Source organism: Bos grunniens, chromosome 17 (genome assembly GCF_055505025.1).
Source record: "Bos grunniens cultivar Pamir isolate PY7600 chromosome 17, Bosgru_T2T1.0, whole genome shotgun sequence".
Taxonomy (NCBI): domain Eukaryota; kingdom Metazoa; phylum Chordata; class Mammalia; order Artiodactyla; family Bovidae; genus Bos; species Bos grunniens.
In genome coordinates, this window is record NC_141181.1 from 3,409,660 (window position 1) to 3,427,489 (window position 17,830).

Sequence of the window (17,830 nt, forward strand, 5' to 3'; positions counted from 1 at the left end):
ATTTTTTGTTGCATTTAAAAGGCTATATTTTATATATTTTTATATTTCTGGCAGCACTTGCTTTCAGGGAGGAGGTGGTCAGTGTATTTAGTATCAGAACAGTGTTCCCTTTAGTAATTCTTTTAGTGATGATTTGTAAGAGGTAAATTGTCTATCTGTCCTGGCCTTATTTATGCTTGTTATAATTAATTTTATGTGTCAACTTGACTAGGCTATGGTACCTAGTTTTTGATCAAACACCAGTCTAGATATTGCTGTGAAGGAGTTTTTAAGATGTGATTCACACTTAACTAAGTAATATTTGGGTAAAGCAAAACGTGTTCCATAATATGAGTGGGCCTCATCTTATCAGATCCAACCATTCCATTCTGAAGGAGATCAGCCCTGGGATTTCTTTGGAAGGAATGATGCTGAAGCTGAAACTCCAGTACTTTGGCCACCTCATGCGAAGAGTTGACTCATTGGAAAAGACTCTGATGCTGGGAGGGATTGGGGGCAGGAGGAGAAGGGGATGACAGAGGATGAGATGGCTGGATGGCATCACTGACTCGATGGACAGGAGTCTGAGTGAACTCCCAGAGTTGGTGATGGACAGGGAGGCCTGGCGTGCTGCAATTCATGGGGTCGCAAAGAGTCGGACATGACTGAGCGACTGATCTGATCATCTTATCAGTTGAAGGCCTTCAAAGAGAAGACTGATATACCCCCAGGAAGAAGGAATTTTACCTTTAGGCTGCATTCCAACTCAAGACTGTGACATCAACTCCTGCAAGAATGTCTAACCTTCTGGCCAGCCCTGAATTCCAGATTTGCCAACCCCCACATGAGCCAGTTCCTTAAATCTCTCTAGTCTCTCCACCTCTATTCCTTCTTCCCCTCATTCCCTATCTTCTCTATCCCATCGCTGTCTCTCTCTCTATCATTTCCACTATTTGTTTTTGTTTCTCTGAAGAATTCTGACTGATCCAGTATTCATACTTTAAAATAGCTTATCTGAGTAGAAAATTTTGAATAGGCAGTTGTTTTCTTCCATAACTTTCACAATATTGCTTTATCCTTTGACCTCTGTCATTGCAATTGAGAAGTCAAAGAATTATTCCATTATAGGTTCTCAGTCTTTCTTCTCTTGTTGCTGCTGTAAGATTTTATCTTTGTCTCTCCTTTTTAAAAAATATCACTTATGTATATAATTATCAGTGTCTCCTTTTCCCATATATGAGAATGCATTCCCTTCAGAAGTGCCCATCAGTTGCCCTGACCTTGCAGTGTGTCCTGGAGTGGTGAGTACTACCCTCACTGTGACTTCTCAAAGGCAATCTAAGCACCTGCTGGCCTTGCCCTTGAAGTTTTGAACACCAGCTGTGAGTCACTCTCTCAGGCATTTGAATATCAGCTGCAAAGAGGTGCCCTGGGCACTGGGTACCATCCGAACAGCACCACCGCAGAGCTCTTCCTCTCCTTTGAGGTAGGGGTAGTACCACTGCCTCTTCCTCTCTGTCCTTGCAGCCCTGGAAAAGCCCACTGCTTCATGCAGTGCTGCTCATTCTCCCCTTCTTACAGCTTTAGCTTCTCATACATGTGTGGTCAGTCTTGCCTGTGGCTCAGATGGTAAAGAATCTGCCTGCAGTGCAAGAGACCCAGGTTCAATCTCTGGATTGGGAAGATCCCCTGGAGAAAAGAATGGCAACGCACTCCAGTATTCTTGCCTGGAGAATTCCATGAATAGAGGAGCCTGGTGGGCTACAGTCCGTGGGGTTGCAAACAGTTGGACACGGCTGAACGACTAACGCTTTCACTTCACGCAGGTGTCTTTGGTTCTTTTAATTGTATCGTCTCTAACAGTCTCAGTGTGGTTTCTGTTTCCCTTACTGGTTCCTGACTGACACAAGTACCCGTAATATATTTAAATACACAAAAGAAGATATGAAGATGTAAGCATGCACATTTACTAATAGTGAACCAGCGGCCCTCAGGGCTTTCTGTCACACTGTTTTGTCATGCATATCCAGACAAGTGTGTTTATCAGTTGTGCTACCTTTCGAGTGGTTGTTCTTAACAGAGTATCACGCTTTTGTTTAATAAAAGTTTTTGAAAAATCTTAGAAATCCTAAAGTTTGGGGCTTTTTAAAATAGTTTATACAAGAATTGGACATTTTCAGAGAGTAACTAATTGTGTCTGAGATTGCTGGGTGATTATCATCATCATCCTAATTTATAGATGAGGAGGGTAAATCCATGATGGATTTAAGTGAAGGCCTGAATGCTTCTGTGGGCATTCACGGAAGTCAGTGCAATTTGTGATAGTATGGAGACTGTACTTGGCACTTGGTACTGTTGAAAAGATTTCCTGTTATGTAAAACTGACCATCCCATCATTGCCGAGGAGTTTTGAGTAGATTAACATTTGTGTATTTTATATATATAATATATATACGCAATACAAGTATGTGTAAGTATATATAGATATGTATGTATCTATGTATACACACATATATATGTGTATGCATATATGTGAATGTAAACTATCTTAATGCAGACACCCTAGAGCAAAGGCCATACTTCTGAGATGTCTGTGAAATGACACCTGAAGTAGTAAGATAATGGGCGTCTTCTTTTAAAAACCTTTTGAAAAGCTAAAACTAGAAATATTTACCTTGTATGGTCAGGCTCTTATACAGTGTTATTTGTTTTAAAAGACTTGAAAAATGTTTTCTCAACAAGGCCCTTCCCTTTGGGAAGTGGGTCGCCTGCCACTGCCCAGCAGTGAGTTCGTGTCTGAATGACTGCTGTATGTGAGGCGCCTGCCTGCCAATGAGGCAGATGTAAGTGATGTGGGTTTGATATCTCAATCGGGAAGACCCCCTGGAGTAGGAGATGGCATCCCACCCCAGTTTTCTTCCCTGAGAATCCCATAGACAGTCCACAGGGTACAAAGCGTTGGACGTGACTGAAGCAACGTAGCAGGCATGCAAGCTAAGCCCTCGTTGTAAGAGCTAACATCATGCAGTGCCTTAGCTGCCAGGTCTAACTAGTTCACTTCATTGGCATTTAGCTGTTGATCAGTGAGTGTATATTTCTTAAGTGTGAAGGTTCTTGACAAAGTTATATTTGTACAGCTGTCTGTATTTTCCAGTGTCTCCTTTTCTCTTCTCTTTTCCTTTCCTTCAAATTTGTTGAGAATCTGTAATATAACAAATGAGATGGACATTTATCAGTGAAATTTTGTTAGAAAACAAGAAAATTAATCTTGCCACATGGAATACCATTCTGTGTGGCATGAAGCATAGACTAATAAAAACCACAGACAACTTATGCGTTCTTTTTGGTCCCCATCGTCAAACCTTTGAGACTTCAAATCTCATTATCAAATTATCTCGATTTAAAACACCAGTTTCGGAATTTGGGGATGAGGCCCATTGAACACTAGATTACTCTCACCAGATATAATGCTTTCAACTAGCAGAGTGAATATAGTACAGATATTTATTTTATTACATTTCCCAATTTACCATATGTTGTTGGGACACATTTTGCTAGTAATTTGGACATTGGTAGCATTATTTTTGTTTATATCTGGGAATCACGTCCAATCACTTTTATATAGGTAATTTCTACAGATCATGTTTATCTCAAGCTCAGGGATTCATTTAATTGAATACAGCTCTCCTAAATATCTTCATTTGCTAGTTCTGATGTTTCCATTCTTGTACATCCTTGAAGCTTTTTACAGAATAAGAATCCTATTTTTGAAAAGGCTTTTGGACAGTTATTTTAAAATGCACGTTTTAATGTCCAATGTAAAGCTTCAATATGGTATGCAAGTATACAAGCTCTAAACAGAGGTAGATTAATGTCTTGTAATAAACACATATTTTTATGACTATCTTATATATACACACATATATAAAATTTCTACTTACAAACTTAATTGCCTTAGCTTGGGCTCAGTCAGTGTTAGTCACTCAGTCATGTCTGACTCTCTGTGACTCCAGGGAAGGTAGCCCACAGGCTTCTCCGTCCATGGAATTTCCCAGGCAAGAATCCTGGAGTGGGTTGCCATTTCCTCCAGGGGATCTTCCTGACCCAGGCATCAAACCTGGTCTTCTGCATTGCAGGCAGATTCTTTACTGTCTGAGCCACCAGAGAAGCCCTAGCTTGGGCTACTGTAACAAAATACCACAGACTGGCTGTTTTAAACAACAGATGTTAATTTCTCACAGTTCTAGAGGCTGGGAGTCTGAGACCAAGTTCCTAGCTGATTTAGCTCCTGTTGAGGGCTCTTGTGTTCTCACACGATGGGAGAGAGACAGAGCTCTCTGGCGTCTTCTCCTGTAAGGACACTAATCCCGTAGGATCAGGAATCCACCCTGATGACCTCATTTAACCTTAATTACTTCTTTGCTCCAAATATAGCTATGCTGGGGGTTAGACCCTCAACATATTAAAGATGGATACAATTCAGTCCATAGCACATATGCTCTTTAAAACTATAGTAACGTAAGAAGTATTGTGAGTTATCCTGTAATCTCAACCCATATAGATGGGCTCTCTTTATAGTTGTTCGGATCTTTCCATATTTTCCAGTGTGCATATTTCTTTGCATGTGTGTGTGCATCCAAAGTATATATGTTAGTGTTTATGATTATAGTTTACATATTATTCTGTAATCTAACCTGCTCATTTAACACTTCCTGAATGTTTTACAGTAGAAATACACTGTATTCTTATACATTGTTTAAATGTTTGAGTACTAAGTTTTTTTTAAACATACTGAATTATATATACATTCATTTTTACAACTCATTTTTTATATAAAATATACGATGTAACGGAGAAGGAAATGGCAACCCACTCCAGTATTCTTGCCTGGAAACTGCCATGGACAGAGGAGCCTGGTGGGCTACAGTTCATGGGGCACGAAAGAGCTGGACATGACTAAGCAACTAAGCAACAACAGCAGCATGTAAAGTCTTCTTAAATGAAAACGTATATCTTTCCTTTATACATTTTGGGTGCTATGGAGTATTCTTACTATATTGTATTAATATATTACAATAGACTTAAACATTTATTATTTCCTTGAGAGATATTAAATTCATTTGCAATATTGCAAAGGACTTCCTATTTCAGAGCCCTTATGTAAGTACAGGGTAGATTTCTAAGTTTTGAATAAGAACAATTTACCATTAGATAAATATTGCTAAAGTGTCTTTTGCAAAGTATATGTTGATACCACATCCTTTATTAATCTGGCAAAATATTACCTAAAAGTTTTACCCAACATTAGAGATGAAAATCGGAGAAGGCAATGGCACCCCACTCCAGCACTCTTGCCTGGAAAATCCCATGGACAGAGGAGCCTGGTGGGCCGCAGTCCATGGGGTCACTAAGAGTCGGACACGACTGAGCGACTTCACTTTCACTTTTCACTTTCATGCGTTGGAGAAGGAAATGGCAACCCACTCCAGTGTTCTTGCCTGGAGAATCCCAGGGACAGGGAGCCTGATGGGCTGCCATCTATGGGGTCGCACAGAGTCGGACACGACTGAAGCGACTTAGCAACAGCAGCAGAGATGAAAATAGGAGGTAGTTGTTTTTAGTTTTGTACTTCTGTTATGTTTAATAAGTTTGAGCATTATCATATTTATTTATGCTTTATTCTTTCTTATAAGAATTATCTGTCCTTATTCACCTTAACTTTTGGTTTATTTGTATCTTTTCATCTTAGTTATAAATCTCTGCATTATTATGTGTACTAAACTGTTTTTTATATATTTTCAAAATGTTGTCTTTTGATTTTTAAACCACAAGTAAATAATGAATAAGTGAAGTAATGAATAAGTGAATGAATGATAAGAAAGACAAACACCGTTAATTAAAGTGTAAGGTAGTTATATACACTACCATGTGTAAAGCATATAGCTTATTTGAAGCAGCTGTATAGCACAGGGAGCCCAGCCTGGTGCTCCGTGACAGCCTAGAGGGGTGGGATGGGGGTGCATGGCAGGGAGGCTCAAGAGGGAAGGGATACATATTAATATATAGTTATGATAGTTGTATGGCAGAAACCAATGCAGCATTGTAGAGAAATTATCCTCTAATTAAACAAAAGTTAAGTACAATGTGGCACATGTGTTATGGGCACATGTACTCAGGCCACTGCAGGGTCCTGGAGGAGCGGTCTCCGAAGCAGGGTGGGAGGTAGAAGGTCCCCTGTGCCAGCTGAACCTAGAGCTGTGCTTTAAAATGTGAGAGAGTTGGACTGTGAAGAAGGCTGAGCGCCGAAGAATTGATGCCTTTGAACTGTGGTGTTGGAGAAGACTCTTGAGAGTCCCTTGGACTGCAAGGAGATCCAACCAGTCCATTCTGAAGGAGATCAGCCCTGGGATTTCTTTGGAAGGAATGATGCTAAAGCTGAAACTCCAGTACTTTGGCCACCTCATGCGAAGAGTTGACTCATTGGAAAAGACTCTGATGCTGGGAGGGATTGGGGGCAGGAGGAGAAGGGGACGACAGAGGATGAGATGGCTGGATGGCATCACTGACTCAATGGACGTGAGTCTCAGTGAACTCCAGGAGTTGGTGATGGACAGGGAGGCCTGGCGTGCTGCGATTCATGGGGTCGCAAAGAGTCGGACACGAATGAGTGGCTGATCTCATCTGATCTGAGAAATCATTGCCAGAGAAAATGAAGTTATTCCAGGGAGGGGATGCAGCAATCCAAATAGAAAAGAACAAGATCTATTCTGGAAATTAGATATAGTTCTCTGTGCCAAGGTCCTGTACAATGAGAGTGGTGAGATGGAGCCACAGAGATGGAAAAGTACTAATTGAGCAGCTTGGTTATCACAATAAGGCACTTAAACTTTCCCTGAAAACTGGGAGAGCACGATAAGTCAAGATTTGGATTTTAGGAAGACTATTCTAATACATATTTGTATTAGAATAGTCTTCCTAAAATCCAAATCTTGAAAAATAATATGGAAGCAGTCTGTCTGAAAGCAGGTAGACCAGCTTGTGGTCTACTTGAGGCAGGCATTAATCTTTTAATTGTCATAATGGAAATATACCATCTGTGTGGAAAATAAAAGCCTTTAAATGTCCAATAATTAAAACTGAGTTAATTCTAGGAGACTATATACCCAGAGAATAGGGGATAATTGGGTTAGAGAGATTTTTCATTTTCTTCTGTAGATTGATACTTTTGCATTATTTGAATTTTGTTTTTTAATCAAGGATAGACTTTCATAAAGAAAGTTTGAAGCTAATCAATAACAGAAATATTGAGTGTTTTGGTGGACCAGCAAATCAGTAGGAACCCCAATTTTGACATGACTGCAAATGTGGGTGTGATAATACTTGGTTACATTACTATTTTATAAGTATTCCAGTAAAAAATGTTTCTGCTCTTCTTTGTTGTAGTCAGACTACATCTGGAACCATGTGTTCCCAGATCAATTTGGACAATGTTCAGGAGAAAGGAACTGCAAGTGAAATGACATACAATCATGTCAGATAAGAAAATGGAGATGCTGTGCCTGGCACAGGTCTGAGGAGATATTTAGCTTTGGTTATGATAATGTATAAATTCATACTTAAATTGAAGAAAGTAGGGAAAACCACTAGACCATTCAGGTATGACCTATATCAAATCCCTTATGATTATACAATGGAAGTGAGAAATAGATTTAAGGGCCTCGATCTGATAGACAGAGTGCCTGATGAACTATGGACAGAGGTTCGTGACATTGTATAGGAGACAGGGATCAAGACCATCCCCATGGAAAACAAATGCAAAAAAGAAAAACGGCTGTCTGGGGAGGCCTTACAAATAGCTGTGAAAAGAAGAGAAGCAAAAAGCAAATGAGAAAAGGAAAGATATAAGCATCTGAATGCAGAGTTCCAAAGAATAGCAAGGAGAGATAAGAAAGCCTTCTTCAGCGATCAATGCAAAGAAATAGAGGAAAACAACAGAATGGGAAAGACTAGAGATCTCTTCAAGAAAATTAGAGATACCAAGGGAACATTTCATGCAAAGATGGGCTCAATAAAGGACAGAAATGGTATGGACCTAACAGAAGCAGAAGATATTAAGAAAAGGTGGCAAGAATACACAGAAGAACTGTACAAAAATTATCTTCACGACCCAGAAAATGACGATGGTGTGATCACTGACCTAGAGCCAGACATCCTGGAATGTGAAGTCAAGTGGGCCTTATAAAGCATCACTACGAACAAAGTTGGTGGAGGTGATGGAATTCCAGTTGAGCTATTTCAAATCCTCACAGATGATGCTGTGAAAGTACTGCACTCAGTATGCCAGCAAATTTGGAAAACTGAGCAGTGGCCACAAGACTGGAAAAGGTCAGTTTTCATTCCAATTTCAAAGAAAAGCCATGCTGAAACGACCGCACAATTGCACTCATCTCACATGCTAGTAAAGTAATGCTCAAAATTCTCCAAGCCAGGCTTCAGCAGTACATGAACCATGAACTTCCAGATTCTCAAGCTGGTTTTAGAAACGGCAGAAGAACCAGAGATCAAATTGCCAACATCCCTGGATCATGGAAAAAGCAAGAGAGTTCCAGAAAAACATCTATTTCTGCTTTATTGACTATGCCAAAGCCTTTGAGTGTGTGGATCACAATAAACTGTGGAAAATTCTGAAAGAGATGGGAATACCAGACCACCTGACCTGCCTCTTGAGAAATTTGTATGCAGGTCAGGAAGCAACAGTTAGAACTGGACATGGAACAACAGACTGGTTCCAAATAGGAAAAGGAGTATGTCAAGGCTGTTTATTTAACTTATATGTCACCCTGCTTATTTAACTTAATTGTCACCCTGCTTATTTAACTTATATGCAGAGTACATTATGAGAAACGTTGGGCTGGAAGAAGCACAAGCTGGAATCAAGATTGCTGGGAGAAATATCAATACCCTCAGATATGCAGATGATACTACCCTTATGGCAGAAAGTGAAGAGGAACGAAAAAGCCTCTTGATGAAAGTGAAAGAGGAGAGTGAAAAAGTTGGCTTAAAGCTCAACATTCAGAAAACTAAGATCATGGCATCTGGTCCCATCACTTCACGGGAAATAGATGGGGAAACAGTGGAAACAGTGTCAGACTTTATTTTTGGGGCTCCAAAGTCACTGCAGATGGTGATTGCAGCCCTGAAATTAAAAGACGCTTACTCCTTGGAAGGAAAATTATGACCCACCTAGATGGCATATTCAGAAGCAGAGACATTACTTTGCCAACAAAGGTCCTACTACTTTGCCAACAAAAACCTAGTCAAGGCTATGGTTTTTCCATACATGATTGGGTCATGTATGGATGTGAGAGTTGGACTGTGAAGAAAGCTGAGCGCTGAAGAATTGATGTTTTTGAACTGTGGTGTTGGAGAAGACTCTTGAGAGTCCCTTGGACTGCAAGGAGATCCAACCAGTCCATCTGAAGGAAATCACCCCTGGGTGTTCTTTAGAAGGAATGATGCTGAAGCTGAAACTCCAGTACTTTGGCCACCTCATGCAAAGATTTGACTCATTGGAAAAGACTGATGCTGGGAGGGATTGGGGGCAGGAGGATAAGGGGACGACAGAGGATGAGATGGTTGGGTGGCATCACTGATGCAATGGACATGAGTTTGAGTGAACTCCAGGAGTTGGTGATGGACAGGGAGGCCTGGCATGCTGTAATTCATGGGGTCGCAAAGAGTCAGACACGAATGAGCGACTGAACTTAACTGACTGATTGACGATGTGTTTGCCAAGGAGAAATAAGAAAAATTCACTAAATTTCTAATGAACATTGAAACGAGGAATTGGAGTTATAACAGGGCAGATTTGATTTAAAAAAAGAAAGAAATTGTATGGGTTTCAGTTTTTTTTAATGCCGGAAAACAAACATTTCTGATATTTTTGCCAGCTTCTCTTAAACTGGCAAAATTGCAGTAGTCGGGCCTTCATTTAACTAATGCTTAGAGCTAGTTGTGTTGTGATAGACTCCTTATGGTTCAGCCACATTTATTTATATGTAAATGCATCTAACATTTTATGTGTGTGTTTATTTTTTTGTTAAATACAACTAACATTTTCATTTCTTAAACTGGTTATGCTAGACTTCTTTTTGTGTTTCCACACTAATACACCAATAGGTGGTATTGGCAATAATAAATGATTGGTTTTCTTTTTCTTTTTTTTAATTTTATTTTTTAACTTTACAATACTGTATTGGTTTTGCCATATATGAACATGAATCTGCCACAGGTATACACGTGTTCCCCATCCTGAACCCTCCTCCCTTCTCCCTCCCCATACCATCCCTCTGGGTCGTCCCAGTGCACCAGCCCCAAGCATCCAGTATCATGCATCGAACCTGGACTGGTGACTCGTTTCATATATGATATTGTACATGTTTCAATGCCATTCTCCCAAATCATCCCACCCTCTCCCTCTCCTACAGAGTCCAAAAGACTGTTCTATACAACAGTGTCTCTTTTGCTGTCTCATATACAGGGTTATTGTTACCATCTTTCTAAATTCCATATATATGCGTTAGTATACTGTATTGGTGTTTTTCTTTCTGGCTGACTTCACTCTGTATAAGAGGCTCCAGTTTCATCCACCTCATTAGAACTGATTCAAATGTATTCTTTTTAATTGATGAGTAATACTCCATTGTGTATATGTACCATAGCTTTCTTATCCATTCATCTGCTGATGGACATCTAGGTTGCTTCCATGTCCTGGCTATTATAAACAGTGCTGCAATGAACATTGGGGTACATGTGTCTCTTTCAATTCTGATTTCCTCAGTGTGTATACCCAGCAGTGGGAGAACTGGATCATAAGGCAGTTCTATTTCCAGTTTTTTAAGGAATCTCCACATTGTTCTCCATAGTGGCTGTACTAGTTTGCATTCTCACCAACAGTGTAAGAGGGTTCCCTTTCCTTCACACCCTCTACAGCATTTATTGCTTGTAGGCTTTTGGATCACAGCCATTCTGACTGGCGTGGAATGGTACCTCATAGTGGTTTTGATTTGTATCTCTCTGATAATGAGTGATGTTGAGCATCTTTTCATGTGTTTGTTAGCCATCTGTATGACTTCTTTGGAGAAATGTATATTTAGTTCTTTGGCCCATTTTTTGATTGGGTCATTTATTTTTCTGGAATTGAGCTGTAGGAGTTGCTTGTATATTTTTGAAATTAGTTGTTTGTCAGTTGCTTCATTTGCTATTATTTTCTCCCATTCTGAAGGCTGTCTTTTAACCTTGCTTATGGTTTCCTTTGTTGTGCAGAAGCTTTTAAGTTTAATTAGGTCCCACTTGTTTATTTTTGCTTTTATTTCCAATATTCTGGGAAGTGGGTCATAGAGGATCCTGCTGTGATGTATGTCGGAGAGTGTTTTGCCTATGTTCTCCTCTAGGAGTTTTATAGTTTCTGGTCTTATGTTTAGATCTTTAATCCATTTTTAGTTTATTTTTGTGTATGGTGTTAGAAAGTGTTCTAGTTTCATTCTTTTACAAGTGGTTGACCTGTTTTCCCAGCACCACGTGTCAAAGAGATTATCTTTAATCCATTGTATATTCTTGCCTCCTTTGTCAAAGATAAGGTGTCCATAGGTGTGTGGATTTATCTCTGGGCTTTCTATTTTGTTCCATTGATCTATATTTCTGTCTTTGTGCCAGTACCATACTGTCTTGATGACTGTGGCTTGTAGTAGAGCCTGAAGTCAAGCAGGTTGATTCCTTCAGTTCCATTCTTCTTTCTCAAGATTGCTTTGGCTATTAGAGGTTTTTTGTATTTCCATACAAATTGTGAAATTATTTGTTCTAGCTCTGTGAAGAATACCGTTGGTAGCTTGATAGGGATTGCATTGAATCTATAAATTGCTTTGGGTAGTATACTCATTTTCACTATATTGAGTTTTCCAATCCATGAACATGGTATATTTCTCCATCTATTAGTGTCCTCTTTGATTTCTTTCACCAGTGTTTTATAGTTTTCTATATATAGGTCTTTAGTTTCTTTAGGTAGATATATTCCTAAGTATTTTCATTGCAATGGTGAATGGAATTGTTTCCTTAATTTCTCTTTCTATTTTCTCATTATTAATGTATAGGAATGCAAGGGATTTCTGTGTGTTGATTTTATATCCTGCAACTTTACTATATTCATTGATTAGTTCTAGTAATGTCCTGGTGGCGTCTTTAGGGTTTTCTATGTAGAGGATCATGTCATCTGCAAACAGTGAGAGTTTTACTTCTTCTTTTCCAGTTTGGATTTCTTTTATTTCCTTTTCTGCTCTGGTTGCTGCGGCCAAAACTTCCAAAACTATGTTGAATAGTAATGGTGAAAGTGGGCACCCTCTTCTTCCTGACTTTAGAGGAAATGCTTTCAATTTTTCACCATTGAGGATAATGTTTGCTGTGGGTTTGTCATACATAGCTTTTATTATGTTGAGGTATGTTTCTTCTATTCCTACTTTCTGGAGAGTTTTTATCATAAATAGATGTTGAATTTTGTCAAAGGCTTTCTCTGTATCTATTGAGATAATCATATGTTTTTTATTTTTCAATTTGATAATGTGGTGTATTACATTGATTGATTTGTGAATATTGAAGAATCCTTGCATCCCTGGGATAAAGCCCTCTTGGTCATGGTGTATGATATTTTTAATGTGTTGTTGGATTCTGATTGCTATAATTTTGTTTAGGATTTTTGCATCTATGTTCATCAGTGATATTGGCCTGTAGTTTTCTTTTTTTGTGGCATCTTCATCAGGTTTTGGTATTAGGGTGATGGTGGCCTCATAGAATGAGTTTGGAAGTTTACCTTCCTCTGCAATTTTCTGGGAGAGTTTGAGTAGGATAGGTGTTGTTAGCTCTTCTCTAGATTTTTGGTAGAATTCAGCTGTGAAGCCGTCTGGGCCTGGGCTTTTGTTTGCTGGAAGATTTCTGATTACAGTTTCAATTTCCGTGCTTGTGATGGGTCTGTTAAGATTTTCTATTTCTTCCTGGTCCAGTTTTTAAAAGTTGTACTTTTCTAAGAATTTGTCCATTTCTTCCACGTTGTCCATTTTATTGGCATATAATTGCTGATAGTAGTCTCTTATGATCCTTTGTATTTCTGCGTTGTCTGTTGTGATCTCTCCATTTTCATTTCTAATTTTATTGATTTGATTTTTCTCCCTCTGTTTATTGATGAGTCTGGCTAATGGTTTGTGAATTTTGTTTATCCTTTCAAAGAACCAGCTTTTGGCTTTGTTGATTTTTGCTATGGTCTCTTTTGTTTCTTTTGCATTTATTTCTGCCCTAATTTTTAAGATTTCTTTCCTTCTACTAACCCTGGGGTTCTTCATTTCTTCCTTTTCTAGTTGCTTTAGGTGTAGAGTTAGGTTATTTATTTCTTTTTTATTGTTTCTTGAGGTATGCCTGTATTGCTATGAACTTTCCCCTTAGGACTGCTTTTACAGTGTCCCATAGGTTTGGGGTTGTTGTGTTTTCATTTTCTATGAAATGAAATGTTGTGTTTCATTAGTTTCTATGCATGTTTTGATATATTTTTTAATTTCTTCTGTGATTTGTTGGTTATTCAGGAGCGTGTTGTTTAGCCTCCATATGTTGGAATTTTTAATAGTTTTTCTCCTGTAATTGAGATCTAATCTTACTACATTGTGGTCAGAAAAGATGCTTGGAATGATTTCAATTTTTTTGAATTTACCAAGGCTAGATTTATGGCCCAGGCTGTGATCTATCCTGGAGAAGGTTCTGTGTGCGCTTGAGAAAAAGGTGAAATTCATTGTTTTGGAGTGAAATGTCCTATAGATATCAATTAGGTCTAACTGGTCTATTGTATCGTTTAAAGTTTGTGTTTCCTTGTTAATTTTCTGTTTAGTTGATCTATCCATAGGTGTGAGTGGGGCATTAAAGTCTCCCACTATTATTGTGTTATTGTTAATTTCCCCTTTCATACTTGTTAGCATTTGTCTTACATATTGTGGTGCTCCTATGTTGGGTGCATATATATTTATAATTGTTATATCTTCTTCTTCGATTGATCCTTTGATCATTATATAGTGTCCTTCTTTGTCTCTTTTCACAGCCTTTGTTTTAAAGTCTTTTATCTGATGTGAGTATTGCTACTCCTGCTTTCTTTTGGTCTCTATTTGCATGGAAAATCTTTTTCCAGCCCTTCACTTTCAGTCTGTATGTGTCCCCTGTTTTGAGGTGGGTCTCTTGTAGACAACATATATAGGGGTCTTGTTTTTAGCCAGTCTTTGTCTTTTGGGTGGGGCATTCAACCCATTTATGTTTAAGGTAATTATTGAGAAGTATGATCCTGTTGCCATTTACTTTATTGTTTTGGGTTCGAGTTTATACACCCTTTTTGTGTTTCCTGTCTAGAGAATATCCTTTAGCATTTGTTGGAGAGCTGGTTTGGTGGTGCTGAATTCTCTCAGCTTTTGCTTGTCTGTAAAGCTTTTGATTTCTCCTTCATATTTGAACGAGATCCTTGCTGGGTACAGTAATCTGGGCTGTAGGTTATTTTCTTTCATCACTTTAAGTATGTCTTGCCATTCCCTCCTGGCTTGAAGAGTTTCTATTGAAAGATCAGCTGTTATCCTTATGGGAATCCCCTTGTGTGTTATTTGTTGTTTTTCCCTTGCTGCTTTTAATATTTGTTCTTTGTGTTTGATCTTTGTTAATTTGATTAATATGTGTCTTGGGGTGTTTCACCTTGGGTTTATCCTGTTTGGGACTCTCTGGGTTTCTTAGGCTTGGGTGATTATTTCCTTCCCCATTTTAGGGAAGTTTTCAACTATTATCTCCTCAAGTATTTTCTCATGGTCTTTCTTTTGTCTTCTTCTTCTGGGACTCCTATGATTTGAATGTTGTAGCGTTTAATATTGTCCTGGAGGTCTCTGAGATTGTCCTCACTTCTTTTAATTCGTTTTTCTTTTTTTCTCTCTGATTCATTTATTTCTACCATTCTATCTTCTAATTCACTAATCCTATCTTCTGCCTCTGTTATTCTACTATTTGTTGGCTCCAGAGTGTTTTTGATCTCATTTATTGCATTATTCATTATATATTGACTCTTTCAAATTTCTTCTGGGTCCTTGTTAAACCTTTCTTGCATCTTCTCAATCCTTGTCTCCAGGCTATTTATCTGTGATTCCATTTTGATTTCAAGATTTTGGATCATTTTCACTATCATTATTCAGAATTCTTTATCAAGTAGATTCCCTATCTCTTCCTCTTTTGTTTGGTTTGGTGGGCATTTATCCTGTTCCTTTACCTGCTGGGTATTCCTCTGTCTCTTCATCTTGTTTAAATTGCTGAGTTTGGGGTGTCCTTTCTGTATTCTGGCAATTTGTGGAGTTCTCTTTATTGTGGCATTTCCTCGCTGTGTGTGGGTTTATACAGGTGGCTTGTCAAGGTTTCTTGGTTAGGGAAGCTTGTGTCGGTGTTCAAATGATTGGTTTTCTCAGCACTACTGGATCTCTCCTCAACTTAACCATTTACACCTTCTTCTCTGTGTATACACCTAAATTATCCTCATGCTTTTGTCAGGTCGGTTTATTTTTCTTCCTTGATTCTTGCCTCATTGCAACAAAAATTTGGAACAGTAGTCTAAAGGGTTTAAAACAACAGACAAGTTATAGCTTAGTTCACCTCAAGCAGATAAATCTTTTGTTAGACAGACATTCCCATGATATGGGAGCAGGCTGACCTCAAAAGAGTTTTCTTTTTCCCTGTTGCTGCTGCTGCTGCTAAGTTGCTTCAGTCGTGTCCAACTCTGTGCGACCCCATAGACGGTGGCCCACCAGGCTCCTCTGTCCATGGGATTCTCCAGGCAAGAGCACTGGAGTGGGTTGCCATTTCCTCCTCCAGTGCATGAAAGTGAAAAGTCAAAGTGAAGTCACTCAGTCATATCCGACTCTTAGTGACCCCATGGACTGCAGTCTACCACGCTCCTCCATCCATGGGATTTTCCAGTCAAGAGTACTGGAGTGGGGTGCCATTTTTCCCTGTTAGTTTCCCCTTTTTTATACTTCATGTTTCCTCCTTTGGGTTATGCTTTGTGCAAAATAGGGTTTGTGCCTACTACCAGTCAATGAAAGGGAATGCAAATGAGCATACACTCAAAGCCAATTGACAATTGCAAGTTATATAATAGCAGGCTGTGTTGTTTATATCTTCCCATAATTCAGTCTTTGTTATAATCAGATGTAGAATATTTGTGAGCCCTTGGTTGGCCCTTAGTTGCCTAAGGTTACCTGGAAAAGCCCCTGTGGTAGGTTTGTATCACTGTGTGTCTAGAGTATATGTGCAGGAGTTGGAAAAGTCTCTATGGTTATTTTTGTAGCATATCTGTGAGCTTGCATCCCTTTCAGCCAGCAACACCTCGTTGCTCATGCCTAACTTCCTACCTAACAGTTTTAATGTTTCTTGAAGTTTTCTTCCCCACACCCATTAATATTTTATTCTCTCACTAACAGAGAGAATGGAGTTCCCTGAAAAAGAGCTGCTCTCTGGTCTTGCTATGGCAGATACCCCAGAAGATAAGACTCCAGCCTCATCTGTGGCTTTAAGTTCTGGTGCCTGGGCAGATGGTGATCACCTGACAACCTGGCATTAGCCTAGACTACACTGGGTTATGAGATGTACTCTGCTTATCCCTCATCCCGGGCTGCAGATATGATAGTAAGGCCTCGGGAAGGCAACAGTTTGTTTTTTCCTGGTTAACTGATGTATTTCCAAGATGACTTAAAGTTTAAGCTCTAGGAAATATTGCTTACTTGGTGGAATTTGGACCATCATTTTGCAAATATTCTCAAGTTCTTTGATTGGAAAGTGGATGTATTAGGGCTCCCCAGAGAAATGGAGCTAAAAGGACATATATAAATATGAAGATGTGTATGTGTGTGTGTGTGTGTGTGTGTGTGTAAATTTATTGAAGGAATTGGGCCTGTGATTATAGAGATTACACAGATTAACAGGCCCCCAGATCTGCAGGTGAGCTGATAAACTCAAGACCTGCTGAACCCACGGTGTAGCTCAAGGCTGAGGCTGGCAGTCTCAAGACTCAGGAAGAGCCAGGAAGTCTAGGTTCAATTCAAAAGGAAAGGAAAACAGGCACTGTGCCAAGCTGAAGGTAGTCAGGCAAGAGGGATCTCATCTATTTGGGGGCGGACCAGCCCTTTTGTTCTAGTCAGACCTTCATGTGACTGGATAAGGCCTGTTTACAGCAGGGGAGCCAATCTGTTTGACTCAGTTATACCCAAAAATACCCTCACAGACACATGCAGAGTAATGTTTTACCGAATACTGAGCACAGCGTGGCCCACTCAAGTAGCAGCCATAACAGTAGCATTAGCAGGTCAGTGTAATGTTGCTTGTACATGTTTATTGCATGTTATCTGCCTTTTAATTCTCTCTTTCTCCTATCAGGGATTATTTACTTAACATCAACTCTTAGTCATTTGGAATCCACCACACTTCTGCTGATGGTCTGTGCTCGAGATGGTGGCGGGCTCACATCTGTCACTAATGCTGAAGTCACCATACACATTCTCCAGACGACTCTGGCACCTGCTGAATTTGAAAGGCCTAAGTACACTTTCTCTGTTTATGAAGATGTGCCTGAAGACAGTCCTGTGGGAACAGTGAAAGCTAAAGAGTCCTTGAGTAAGTACTTATGTCTTATGCTACATTGAAACCCATTATTGGAACATTTGCTGATCATAGCAAACGCCCTCTTCCAACAACACAAGAAATGACTGTACACAATGAATATCACCAGATGGTCAGTACCGAA

The 17,830-nt window shown here is 39.3% G+C and overlaps 1 protein-coding gene across 2 annotated transcripts in view; it reads left to right on the top strand.

The window, feature by feature from the left end:
- Positions 1-17,830, top strand: part of DCHS2 (dachsous cadherin-related 2) — a 315,935-nt gene that overhangs the window by 168,817 nt on the left and 129,288 nt on the right. For both annotated transcript variants that reach the window (XM_086346222.1, XM_086346221.1), the window contains exon 4: positions 17,464-17,700. In XM_086346222.1, the coding sequence (XP_086202348.1) occupies positions 17,464-17,700 (237 nt within the window). The remainder of the gene's footprint in view (positions 1-17,463; positions 17,701-17,830) is intronic.